Source organism: Rana temporaria, chromosome 5 (genome assembly GCF_905171775.1).
Source record: "Rana temporaria chromosome 5, aRanTem1.1, whole genome shotgun sequence".
Taxonomy (NCBI): Eukaryota; Metazoa; Chordata; class Amphibia; order Anura; family Ranidae; genus Rana; species Rana temporaria.
Window position 1 is genome coordinate 148,716,832 of NC_053493.1, and position 14,880 is coordinate 148,731,711.

General features: G+C 39.4%; 1 protein-coding gene across 1 annotated transcript in view; it reads left to right on the plus strand.

The window, feature by feature from the left end:
• Positions 1-14,880, plus strand: part of SUGCT (succinyl-CoA:glutarate-CoA transferase) — a 1,112,375-nt gene that overhangs the window by 403,591 nt on the left and 693,904 nt on the right. The window contains exon 10 of the mRNA XM_040353242.1: positions 14,459-14,530. Coding sequence (XP_040209176.1) covers positions 14,459-14,530 — 72 coding nt within the window. The remainder of the gene's footprint in view (positions 1-14,458; positions 14,531-14,880) is intronic.

Sequence of the window (14,880 nt, forward strand, 5' to 3'; positions counted from 1 at the left end):
TTTATGTGACTAATCCCCTAAACACAATCCCCAAGCTGACTAAGGTTTTATTACAATATGGTGATATTTTGAATTTCAAGATTAATGTTACAAAAACTGAAATTCTAAATATTAATTCAAATAAAAAGGATGAAAGGAGGCTGAGAGAGATCTGCCAATTCCCTTGGACAAAAGAATTAAAATACCTGGGTATTAGGCTCGCCAATTCGGTTAAGAAGATCTATAAAATAAACTTCATACCTCTGTTAAACGAGATTAAAAATGAGATTAAAAAAATAATCAATAGGCCCATATCCTGGATAGGACGCATTAATACTGTAAAAATGATCTTAGTACCTAAAATACTCTATAAATTCCAATTGATCCCTAATGCCCTGCCACAGCAATACCTTAGAATACTGAATTCTTTACTCCTGAATTATGTTTGGAAAAACAAAAAACACAGGATTTCTCTTGCAATTTTAAAACAAGATAAAACAATGGGGGGGCTGGCAGTTCCCGATATAAGGAAATATCATAAAGCGGCGGTTTTGTCCCGAGTGGTAGAATGGGCTAGAGATAGACAAGGGAAAAGGTGGGTTCAAATAGAAAAAGCACAAGCTAGGGCACTTTTAAGTAATATAATTTGGATTCCTGCACAATTTAGAGATTTAAATAATAAAACTTTTGATCTAACACGAGACACTTTGAGGGCGTGGGATAGGACCATGGCACAACTGGATATTAAATTTAACTCTCCACTAATCAACTTAAAAGAAAACGCATACTTTGCACCAGGGAAAAAAAGATCGGGGGGAATTGGATTAAAAAAAAGGAAGTACACTTGGGGGACATAATAAAAGATGGTGAAATTAGGACTTATGAAGAACTGAAATCGCGAACCGACGTTTGGAATTTGGATAGGTGGCGGTACTCTCAGCTACAGCATTTTATCCGACACCTCCCCCGCCCTTTACGGACTGGGGAGGAGTTAACACCACTAGAGAAATTATGTAGAATTGAGAATTCAAGGGGCACTGTTTCAAAATTATACAAATTACTTATAAAGATAGACTCACAGGGTGAACCCTATTTTGTTCAGAAATGGGAGAGGGAGCTGGGCACTACCAGAGGGAAAAATACTTTTGAAAAGTTGATGCAATTAACTCATTCGTCCGCGACGGACATGCAAACCGCAGAGACAAATTATAAATGTATTGCTGGTTGGTACATCACCCCTGACAAAATTAACAAATTCAAAACGGATCAACCTGCCAAGTGCTGGCGAGGCTGTTCAGAAAGGGGAATGATGGCCCATTTGTGGTGGACCTGTCCTAAAATCCAAAAGTATTGGGATCTAATTTTAAGGCAAATAAAGTAGATTGCAGGAAATGAGATCAAAAATGATCCCTGGGTAGTTCTCTTCCATGGTATCCAGGAGGGTATTAAAAAAAACAGGCAATCACTCATACCCCATTTGCTAAACGCGGCTAAAAGGCTTATACCAAGAAAGTGGCAAGAGGTCAAAAGTCCACAGGTATGGGAGTGGATTGATGTTGTCGAGGAAACTTATAGGATGGAAGAACTAAAGGATAGGGTGGTCGAGAGGAACAAGGAGTATAGGGAAAAATGGAAAAAGTGGCGAGAATATAAAAAAACATGGTGCTATGTGGAAAAACTGAGAGTAGACGGTTGAAACATGTGGAGAATATGGTGACTTTGATCTACTAACGGAGTTACCCCGACGATTTTAACTTGTCAATATAACAGTGAAAAATGTATACGCAAACAATCATTTCATTGGGGTAAATATTCATCTTTGTTGAGAAGGCTTAAGCACAGTTTGATCTTTGTTAAGGAAAGGCACATGTCATATCGATAAAAAAAAAAAAGTAACAAACAAATGTATAAATCTACAGATGATGCGAAAGTACAAAGGGAGACAATGGCAAGCATTTGACCATGAGCTGGTCTCTAGTCCTCGGTTGGAAGCTGATGTAGAGAAAAAAAAAATATTGTTTCATTACTTTGGTTACTGTAGAGTGGTACTATTTAAATTTAAAATATACTTGGCACATTTATGATAACAGTACCAGCAACATAGTCAGCCTAACTTTTAGCTATTACTAGCTGAATACCCGGCGTTGCCCGGTCTTCCTATCTTAACCTTTTGGGGAGGAAAATCATAGTAATATAAATATACCCATCTTTTATATAAGGATGTAGGTAAGGGTTAATTTAACTGTCATATATTTTTATTTGGCATATAAGTAATATGTGTACCAGGTATTATTGAAATATCTCCAGGCGTACAGAAGTTATGTGGAAACATACATTTCCCATTGATTTGCATGGGACTTTAAACAAAAACCCCGACCCTCACAAATGGGGGTAGTTAAGGGATAAATTACCTATCCTATAGTTTAAGTGGACATATAAGTAACATGTGACCAAGTGTTATCGAAATATGTACAGCCGTTTGGAAGTTATGAAGTAACATGTATTTCCCATAGAGTTGAATGGGACTTTAAAGAAAAACCCCGACCATGGCAAATGGGGGTGGGTAAGGGTTAAACCACCTATCCTATGTTTGTTGCTGACATATAAGTAACATGTGTGCCAAGTTTCATGTTAATATCTTTAGCCGTTTGGACGTGATGCTGGAACATACATACATACACACACACGTTGAGTTTTATATATATAGATTTTAATTTAGTAGCTCGCAGGATTTTCACAATAAAAATAGGATTTCTGTATTTGCCATAAAATAATGTTCTTGACAGACACAGGTCCCACTCCTCTGTTTTTATGCAGTGGTCCAGAGGGTGGAGGTGGTGCGGGGTTTTGGGAGGTTGATAGGTAAGATGAGGATGTCTGTGGTTTCTAGGAGATGTGGAAAGAAGGTTGACCTTGCATTGGAACATCTGATTTGCGTGCTTGTCCTGGGTCAGTGACTCAAAGTATTGAAGCCAGAGGATTAGCATGATGGCATTTTCAGAAGGAGAGGCCAGCAATGGTGACCTTCATGTTTCATTCATAGCATAAATTCTTTATTTCCTTTTGTAAATCAGCAGATTAGTCGCATTATAATAAGTTATTCGTAGTTCTGAAGGGGAAATTAGTAGTTATTAGTAGTTCTGAAGGGGAAATTATGATGGAAACCTGAATGCAATGAAAATTTCTGTAGGAAGTTATAATTTATTGAAAGTTATAATGAATCTTTATTATTAACCACTTCCATACTGGGCACTTACGCCCCTTCCTGCCCAAGCCAATTTTCAGCTTTCAGCACTGTCGCACTTTGAATGACAATTGCGCGGTCGTGCTACACTGTACCCAAACAATTTTTTTATCATTTTGTTCCCACAAATAGAGCTTTCTTTTGGTGGTATTTGATCACCTCTGCGGTTTTTATTTTTTGCGCTATAAACAAAAGAAGAGTGACAATTTAAAAAAAAAACACTATTTTTTACTTTTTTATTTAATAAATATCACAATTTAAAAAAAAAAAAACGTTTTTTTTTCCTCAGTTTAGGCCGATATGTATTCTTCTACATATTTTTGGTAAAAAAAAATCGCAATGATCATATATTGATTGGTTTGCGCAAAAGTTATAGCGTTTACAAAATAGCTGATAGATTTATGGCATTTTTATTTTATTAATTTTTTTACTAGTATTGGCGGCGATTTGCGATTTTTTTACTGTCACCGTGTCATTGCGGCGAACACATCGGACACTTTTGACACGTTTTTGGCGCCATTCACATTTATACAGCGATTAATGCGATAAATATGCACTAATTACTGTATAAATGTGACTGGCATTCAAGGGGTTAACATTAGGGGGTGAGGGAGGGGTTAATATGTATCCCTAAATTGTGTTCTAACTGTGGGGAAAGGGGGGTGACTGGGGGAGGTGACCGATGCTGTGTCCCTATGTACAAGAGACACAGATCGGTCTCCTCTCTCCCCTGACAGGACGTGGAGCTCTGTGTTTACACACAGAGCTCCACGTCTTGTCCCTGTAGCCGCCGATTCCGAGTGCCTGGCGGACATCGCGACCGCCAGGCACGCGCATCGGCATCTCGGGGACGCGCCGGGCGCGCGCGCGCGGCCGCCGGCGCGCTCGCGCGCCCCCCAGTGGCCGCAAGAATACAGGACGCCAAATGACGTCCTGTTGAATTTTCAGAGTAACCGTGGAGCCGTCATTTGACGATGGCCCGGTACTCTAGTGGTTAATACCGAATACAGACTCTTACTAAAATAACAGCTCTACAACTTTGTATGCCTCTTATTTTGGTTGTAACATCCTTTTTTTAAAGTCTCAGTTAACAAGAATATTGTTTCAAAGTGCAGTCACAGGTTGGCTTCCAAATAACCATGGAACATATATAAATACAATGGAGCATATTTTTTATATATTGTATTTTTTTCTAGGGAAAAAAATATACTTGTTCTCTTTTTATCCATGCTATGTTTTGATTAAAATAGGTTTTCCTCAAAACAATAGAATTTGGTGTCAGTACTATGTCTGTTGTCTGTACCCACCTTCCTATGTTACTCATCTTTATTATCATGAATGGTAGTCCTCTGTCGTAGCCTCAGGATTCTTGAATTTACAAACTTTTTTTTTTAATCACTATCACAAAAAATATTGTATTCTGAGAACTTTATATGATTAATACCTGCAAAGGTTGTATTGAGTTTATAAATTCACTTTTTATTTCACTTTTTGTATTTTTTAACATCGTTTGTATGCCAATCAAGTCATATAACAGAAGTTGAGATAAACTATACCGCTGCCAGAGGTGTTTTCTTTTAACAAAGATTAAAGTAGTATAGATGTGAGATAATTCACTGTTGTTTTTGAAGATTACAGCAAACTTAGATAAGACACAGTTGTTAGGCTTAACAAAACAAAATCTCTTCGAAAGTTGTGTGTGGCCTGATCATAGATGTCCTTTTGTGTAGTTTGAAGTAACATGTGTTTTATGCGAGTGCCTTCAAAAAATATATGAAATTATAGTCATGGCTTTTAGATTTAAATGATAAATGTGTTGCTAATGATGTTTGAGATGTTTCTGCTTTATCAGCGGTCCCAAAGCACTGTTTTTAAAATGAAACCTTAAAATAGCCTTCAAAGACCCTTGTGCAAAAATCTATAGTAAGCAGAATCTACTGCATTTATCATGAGACAGCTTTGTTTGGCAAATATGACATAATCCCTTTTGGTCTTTTAAATTTACAACACCATTAGGAGTGACCTGTTTTCCCACACATAACAAAGACCACAAAAACTGAAGAATTACCACTTCATATAAATGGTAAGTCCTGTTTCTGAAATTCAACTGCTCCTAGGGACATTTTTTGCTAAGGCAAGCAAGAGCTTTGTCTGTTTATTTTCTTAAACATAAAAGGGACCTATTCTAAACTACACGTGGCTCTTTGAACAATTCCCTTTATGTAGCTCATATGTACCAGTATCTTTTGTACTGTTACTATAAATTGATATAATCGACATAATATACAGAATTCAGTGCCTTTAAAAAAAATGTATCCATAATTTTTTAATTAATATTTTTTATCATCTTCAAACATTATAATGTGTATTTGGTATTTCATCTTAATATAGAAATCTAAGAAGTTTAGTGAATCCTTTACCAATCCTGCTAAATAAATAGCACTGCAGGTTACTATGATGCGGGCGTGTAAATGGGCCCTGAGTTGATTTTCAGCTTCTGAGTGTATATGGAATTGGATCATTCTCCTTTGGCAGAATTTGACAGGAGGAGGTGATGATGTCTGTGGGTTTCCAAGGACGTCAAATGATACTTTCAGCCCCTATATTGAGAAGGAATAATTAATAGTTAGGTTGGTAATTTTGGGCTGTTAGAGCAATTGCTTAGGGTTCACTGAGACATTCGGGTCTTGTAGGGGTTAAAGCTAAACTCCAGGTATGCAGAAACTGCTTTACCCACTAAAGAATTTGTAATTCTGTTTAGCCAATTTGTGCATAGCCAGGTCCTCAACATTTCAGCTGTGAAAACACAGCTTGATCCAAATGAACATAAGTTCCCAACCTGCTGATTGGCAAATCAAGAAGCAGAAGCACATTCCTGAGATAATTTTCTGATCAGCTTTTCACCTGTTAGCATTTTTACTCTTAACACATGTACATGACAGCAGAGCCTAATTGGCTCAGTGATCTCACCTTTTTTTACCAGTCTGTGTGCTGCTGTGGATTAGATTACATGGGGGCTGGTATCAAGAGAGACTTGGTTGCCTAAATATATAAGATGCATTTAATTATATTTAAATAAATAAATGCATATCTGTAGTAACTGGAGCGTATGCTATAACTGATCGGAGTTCAGCTTTGATTCATAAGAAATAATGAACACATGTGCATGTCTAAAGTGCTTTTTACCTGAGACGGAAATATTCCAACAATACCGTTTACTTAAAATTTGCAGCATTTCTGTGTTGGCTATGGAAAATCCCTGGCTGGTGTATGCTCTTATGCCGCGTACACACCATCACTTTATGTGATGAAAAAAAATGACGTTTTTAAAAACGTCACTTTAATTGACTGTGTGTGGGGGAAAACGTCGTTTTATGTCTTGTAAAAAACGACCAAAAAAAATTGCCCGTTAACGTTATTGCCCTTGGAGTCTTCTCACATTTATGATTGGCCATTGTAATTATCTACAGATTGTTATGTGTGTGGGCTGGTTCCACTTTTCACTGATTGTTTTTGTTCTTCAGGACATTATATATATATGTATCTTTGATCCTTGCATTACTACTATCAGATTTTGTAGTGATATTTTTATATCCTTTATTCTGTGCAAGGTTGATTCTAACGGTATAAAATATGGCCTAGATTCACGTAGGGTGGCGTAAGTGTGAACGGGCGTAGCATATTGTATTTACGCTACGGCGCCGCAACTTGGAGAGGCAAGTGCTGTATTCACAAAGCACCTGCATCCTAAGTTACGGTGGCGTAGCGTAAATGTGCCGGCGTAAGCGCGCCTAATTCAAATTGTGAAGAGGTGGGCGTGTTTTATGTAAATAAAGCATGACCCAACGTAAATTACGTTTTGAACGAACGGCGCATGCGCCGTCCGTGGACATATCTCAGTGCATATGCGCCGGATAGAATGCCTAAGATACGTCGAACACTGCCTACGACGTGAACGTAACTTACACACAGCTCTATTCGCGTACGACTTGCGCAAATGACGTAAAAAGATACGCTTGTTCCGACGTCCATACATTGCATGGGCTGCGCCACCTAGAGACCTGCTTTATGTTTACGCCGGCATATGTCTTACGTAAACGGCGTAACTAAATGCGACGGGCGCACGTACGTTTGTGAATCGACGTATCTAGCTCATTTTCATATTCAACGCGGAAATCAACGGAAGCGCCACCTGGCGGCCAGCGTAAATATGCACCCAAGATACGACGGCGTAGGAGACTTACGCCGCTCGTATCTTGGCAGAATGTATGCATAACTAATTCTATGAATCAGGCGCCTACATACGATGGCGCTCATTCGGACTTACGACGGCGTATCTGGAGATACGCCGTCGTAAGTCTTTGTGAATCTGAGCCTATGTGTCACCGGCTCTAACAAAAACGTAATAGGTTCAATCTCAAATTATGTTTGCTGCAGTTAAAAATATATATCCCACCCTAGAGTGGGATAATTGAAAAAAGAGGAAAGAGGTGATAACTGCGCTAACTTTCATATATGTTAGACATCTCTAGTTCAGAAATAAATGTGCATTTATTAAATTGATACAAGAAATTGAATATATATGCAACTTTAAATATTAATACCATTAAACAGGTGCCATCAAATAATTCCCTATGAGCTTGTTCAGTGATACAATACCGAACACAGCCCAAGCAACAAAAAAAAATAAAAAAAATTTGAAAAAAAGTCCAAGATTTAAAAGAAGTAGATCTAGATATATTATATATTCTAGTCCCAGTGGCTATCTTCAGTGCAGTTCAATTGTAGGTTAGGATGAAGGAAAAAAGCTGGGACAGCCGCACTCCAAAAAAACTCCTCCTTTAATTAAAAATCACAAAATACATGCCACAGCAAAAAACAGCACAACAAAAGAAAAGCTGACGTTTCGCACTATGCCTTAGTGCTTCTTCATAGAAGAAGAAGCACTAAGGCATAGTGCGAAACGTCAGCTTTTCTTTTGTTGTGCTGTTTTTTGCTGTGGCATGTATTTTGTGATTTTTAATTAAAGGAGGAGTTTTTTTGGAGTGCGGCTGTCCCAGCTTTTTTCCTTCATCCTAACCTGCATTTTGATTGCACTGCCTGCACCCTTGGCTCGGACCACAGGAATCAGATTACCTGGTTCTCTTTGAACGGTTACCCACTCTCGCAGTTCAATTGTAGATTTGTGAAATCAACCATTTATTCGTGACTCAGCACATCTGTGTTCCACCAATTTGTGACGGCACCGACACCTTATAATTTGCCCGCTCACCAGAAGTAAACTATATGTACGCCTTTGGTTCATCTATGGAATAACCACTCCACTCTCAAAAATCATCATGAAGCCTTCCCCATTCAGCGTATCAGCAATGTCAGCGTTTCAGCAATTAGCTTCTTATATATTATTCTCAGGAGCTCATGGAGAAATAAATAGCCATCATTGAGCAGTATGTTTCCTACTTTATAAAAAAAAGTTAAAAATTATTGCACTTACAATTTTAGGTACCCATAAGCTGGCACCAAGCCTTTCCAGCAGTGTAATGGAGCTGATGTCTCAACAAGCATTCCCCTGTGGTAGCGTGCGGCCCAAGCCTCACTACCACACGCTACCACAGGGGAACACTTGATGTGCTGAGTCACAAATGAATGGTTGATTTCACAAATCTACAATTGAACTGCACTGAAGATAGTCACTGGGACTATACTATATCTAGAGATCTACTTCTTTTAAATCTTAGACTTTTTTTCAGAATTATTTTTTTTTTTGTTGTTGCTTGGTGATTTATTGGGATACACACTGTGTTTGGTATTGTATCACTGAACAAGCACATAAGGAATTATTTGATGGTAGTTGTTTAACCGGTTAAGACCCAGACCATAATGCAGGTTAAGGACCTTGCCCCTTTTTGCGATTCGGTACTGCGTTGCTTTAACTGACAATTGTGCGGTCGTGCGATGTGGCTTCCAAACAAAATTGGCGTCCTTTTTTTCCCACAAATAGAGCTTTCTTTTGGTGGTATTTGATCACCTTTGCGGTTTTTAATTTTTTGTGCTATAAACAAAAATAGAGCGACAATTTTGATTTTTTTTTTATATTTTTAACTTTTTACTATAATAAATATCCCCAAAAAAGATATGAAAAACTATTTTTTTTCCTCAGTTTAGGCCGATATGTATTCTTCTACCTTTTTTTGGTAAAAAAAATCGCATTAAGCGTTTATCGATTGGTTTGCGCAAAATTTATAGAATTAATAATTTTTTAATTATTATTATTATTATTTATTATTAATAATTTTTTTTTACTACTAACGGCGGCGATCAGCATTTTTTTTCGTGACATCGACATTATGGCAGACACATCGGACACTTTTGACACATTTTTAGGACCATTGTAATTTTCACAGCGAAAAGTGCTATAAAATGCACTGTTTACTGTGAAAATGTCAATGACAGTGAAGGGGTTAACCACTAGGGGGCACTGTAGAGGTTAAGTGTGACCTCATGTGTGTTTCTTACTGTAGGGGGGAGGGGCTGGACGTGTGACGTCAGTGATCGTTGTTCCCTATATCAGCGAACAGACGATCACTGACACTGCCACAGAGAAGAACGGGGAAGGTTTGTTTACACTCATCTCTCCCCGTTCTTCAGCTCCTGTGACCCGATCGCGGGACACCCGCGGTGATCGCGTCCGCGGTCACGGAGCTTCGGACCATGTGCCCAGCCGTGCCATTCTGTTGACGTATATAGTCGTGCAGCGGTCCTTATGTGGTTAAGGGTATTAATATTTGAAGTTGATTCTAACTGACCTGTTATCAATGTTTCCATTCACTAGAGGTCACTGTGAACCTTACCCATTATGGGTCTATATTGATAGTGTCATATGAAAGAATTTTTTTATTTTTATTTAAATACTCTTTCTATACCAGCAGAAGTTTCTTCTTTAGTCTAGATTTTTTTTTATTTTGGCTAGTCCAGTGCGATTATAAAGACTGCTTTTCTTCATTGATGGCTAGTCTTTTACAACCAGGAAGTTGTTGTAGTACCTAAGTACCTTACTTCTTGCAAGTGAAACTACATAATTTCCTGCTTGACACTGGTGTTCTTCGCTTCCGGTTCTCTAGTTCTGGTTTCCGGGAAAACCAGTAATTGCTTTCTTATTCCATTTCTGGCTTGCAGCATATATATATATATATATATATATATATATATATATATATATATATATATATATATATATATAGCAACTCTTGTATACGTGGCAACGCCCCTGATGACGTCTGGTTACGATGGATCTCAGTGTAAGGAGTTGGGTTACGTGACGTTGCCAAATTAGACAGCCGACCTTCACACTGGATGGAAACATTGATTGTTTTTATTGGATTAAAATGTGCTTTTTACAATTTTACTAAGTTGTTTGTGAGTATTCTGGCCTTTGCTGTATTCTTAATAAATGTACTTGTCAGTAATACTGCACATTGAAGTTTGTTATACCTATTTACATGATGTCCTGATGTGATGAGAGTCTGTCTAAGGAGGATCCTATTGGTGTTCATGCAATCTATCTCCCCATGTGTATGATGAAATATAAGTGGAGGATTTTCAAGTGTTTTGATTAAGTAGTCCACTCATTGGGGCAAGAGTCCATGTGAACCTTTCCTTCTTGGTGACAGATTCTTCCCAGCACTCTCCCTACACCTATTGGACTGTTTTTATTGAGATTGGGACTTTTTATTTATTTTTAGCACTGCACTTTGTGATTTGTTATTTTGTCTTATTGTCAGGAGATTTGTGTCAGCAGCTGTGTTGCTATTAGTAACACTATCATTCATTAGCAAGGAATTTTTTGGTTTTTATTTATTTCCATACCTGGGAGTCTTTTTTCACCTGGTGTTTTCAACCCCAGAGATTCTCTGTGCTGTGCATTCTGGCCTTCCTACAAATCGGTACTTTGGCCTTAAAGTGATTGTAAAGTAAATATTTTTTTTAGGTAAAAACAACAAACATGTCATACTTACCTGCCCTGTGCAGTGGATTTGCACAGAGCAGCCCCGATCGTCCCTCTTGGGTGCTCCTGGCCCCTCCCTTCTGTTGAGTGCCACCACTGCAAGCAGCTTCTTGTGTCTATTCAGACTTGGAGCGGGGCACGGCTCCGCACCCTTTCTCTTCTCATTGGCTGACTGACTTTGATTGACACCAATGGCATTATGCTGCTGTCTCACCAATGAGGAGGGGTGTCCCAGGCAGCCGAGACAACAGCTTTTTATTCAGAGCAGAAGCAGGTAGGAATCTGCAACAACTTTTGTTACAATACTTGCAATGTAGATTGACCACTCAGAAAGGATTGCTTCCCCCCCCCCAACAAAAGTATAGTTAATATAAAGGGTCCAGTTCCCACAGGACATGTGCTAGAAACCCACTTGCTGTGCGTGCTTCCCACACCTTGTTAAAAAATACACTGCATTTGCAATCTGCAGTGGGTGCCAGTGTTAACCTAATGACACCCCAAAAAATGTATGGAGGGAGCTGAAACTAAAGCCTCGTACACACGATCGGTCCATCCGATGAGAACGGACCGATGGACCGGTTTCATCGGTTAACCGATGAAGCTGACTGATGGTCCGTCGCGCCTACACACCATCGGTTAAAAAAACGACTGTGTCAGAACGCGGTGACATAAAACACAACAACGTGCTGAAAAAAAGGAAGTTCAATGCTTCCAAGCATGCGTCGACTTGATTCTGAGCATGCGTGGATTTTTAACTGATAGTTGTGCCTACTAACGATCGTTTTTTTCCCATCGGTTAGGAATCCATCGGTTAAATTTAAAACAAGATTGCTTTTTTTTAACCTATGGATAAAGAACCGATGGGGCCCACACACTATCGGTTTTGACCGATGAAAACGGTCCATCAGACCATTCTCATCGGTTTAACCGATCGTGTGTACGAGGCCTCAGGGTTTCCAAGAGACAGCAGAGAAACCTTAAGGATTTCGAGAAGGTCTGTAAAGAAGAGTGGACCAAAATTAGTTTTATGTGTTTTTTATGGATTTTTGGTTGATATTCTATCTCTATCATTTATAATACACCTATAATAAAAAAATAAAGACCCTTAATTTCTTTGTAAGTGGGAAAACTTTCAAAATTTGAAGGGGATCAAATAATTATTTACCCCACTGTAGGCTGTTGACTTCGCAAGGGAATTATTCCTTAGGTTGCTGAATAAAGTGAAGATCTGCTGACTTCCATCATCCAATTATGTGCAAGCAATGCTGTTGTATTTTTCTTGCACGCGATTAGGTATTCTTTGTAAAGTGAATTTTCAACACATTTACTAGGCTAGGGAAAAATTATCTTGCAAATTGAGAACTACGTTGAACAGCCAATTTGCCTTTATTAAACCAATCCCATTATTTCTCTTAGGCCGGGTACTCACGACCAAACATGTATGGTGAAAGCGGTCCGTCGGACCGTTTTCACCATACATGTCTGCCAGAGGGCTTCTGTACGATGGTTGTACACACCATCGTACAGAAGTCCGCGCGTAAACAATACGCGGGGCGTGTCCGCGGTGTCGCCGCGTCGATGACGCGGTGTCGCCGCGACAATGACGCGGCGACGTGGGCGGCCCGCCTTTAAAATGCTTCCACGCATGCGTCGAAGTCATTCGACGCATGCGAGGGACGGCGGGCGCCTGGACATGTACGGTAGGTCTGTACTGACGACCGTACATGTCCGAGCGGGCAGAATTCCAGCGGACTGTTTTAAAACAAGTCCAGGAATATTTGTCTGCTGGGAAAAGGCCCGGCGGGCAAATGTTTGCTGGAATTCGGCCCGCTCGCGCCCACACACGACCAAACATGTCTGCTGAAACTGGCCTGCGGGCCAGTTTCAGCAGACATGTTTGCTCGTGAGTATGGGGCCTGAGATGTAATTGCCATTAGCTCTGATGGCGATTTCAGCCCCTTCAAATAAATGGGCTAAAATCGCACTGCAGACGAATTGCATGTGAATCACTCGGGAACGCACAGTGCGATACTGTGCGATTCATGGTATAAATCAACCCTATATTAGGATGATTTCCTTTTCATCACTATCTAAAAATGATTTTGAAGACTATGGGCCAGATTCAGAGAGATCGGCGTATCTTTAGAGCGGCGTAGCGCATCTGATATGCGCTACGCCGACGTAACATAGAAAGGCTCGTACTATATTCACAAAGCACTTGCTCCCTTTCTTGCGCCGGCGTAAAGTAAAATGGCCGGCGTAAGCCCGCCTAATTCAAAGTAGCAAGGCAGTGGGCGTGTTGTATTACAATTAACCGGGACCCCATGTAAATGCATGGCCGAACGAACGGCGCATGCGCGCGCATGCTCAGAATCACGTTGCATATACTCCCTAAGATACGTCGGCTCAATGCTTTCGACGTGAACGTAACCTACGCACAGCCCCATTCACGTACGACTTACGCAAACGACGTAAAATCTGAAGGCTGTTCCGACGTCCATACCCTAACATGACTTACCCCTGCTTTATGAGGGATAACTATATGCCGGACGTACGTCTTACGTAAACGGCGTAGCTTACTGCGACGGGCGCAAGTACGTTCGTGAATTGGCGTATCTAGGTAATTTACATATTCGACGCGTAAATCAACGGAAGCGCCCCTAGCGGCCAGCGTAAATATGCACCAAATATACGACGGCGTAGGAGACTTACGTCGGTCGGATCAAGCCGAAATTCAGGCGTATCTAGTTTCAAGAATACGGCACAGAGATACGACGGCGCATCCTACAACTTATGCGGCATATCAACAGATACGTCGGCGTAAGTTGTCTGTGAATCCGGCCCCTAGCATCCACTTTACCAGTAAATTATTTGAAAACACTATATGATATCAGAGTTGCGTGTATTGAGCTGTATAACAATTTTTCTATAGAACCCACAATATTTATTTTACAAAAATATTTAAAACCACCTTTAATTGGTTATACAAACTTTAAGCCTTTCTAGCACTATCCTGGGGACATCTTAAAGAACAACCTTGTCTGAACTTTTAATCATCTTTTCTGAGTGTTATATATAGCAATCTCAACCTTGTAAATATGTTTCCAGATGTGTAATTTTTCTGTGTGACTATTAAAATATAAGTTGCAAAGTAAACACTTTTTTTCTGGCATGATATGTTTTGAATGCACTTTCTTAGCTGACCTTATATTTATCTAATTTTTTTTCAGTCATTTAAAGCAAAGGATGGTTATGTTGTAATTGGAGCAGGCAACGATCAACAGTTCTCTACTGTTTGCAAGGTAAGCAGGACAGTGATGTAATGCAAGTGTTCCATAAAGGCACAGCCTTCAATATTTCTCTTACATTTTTCTTGAACATTATAAGTTGTAAAAATATGACTGATAGAAGTGACTATTTGAAGATAGGCTAAACATTATTATTCTTGGCAAGGCTGAGCTTTGCTGGGTAACTGGGTCCTTTGCAAAATCCTTCAGACATGCAACATAGTTAACGTGTACATTTTGATAGAAATAAGGATTCACTTTATAAATACAGAAATACTCACTGCATGCAGGGTTTTTTAAATTTATTTTTCTGCTATATATTTACAAAGTATTTAAGGTATAATGATCCCTTTGTAGGATTTCTC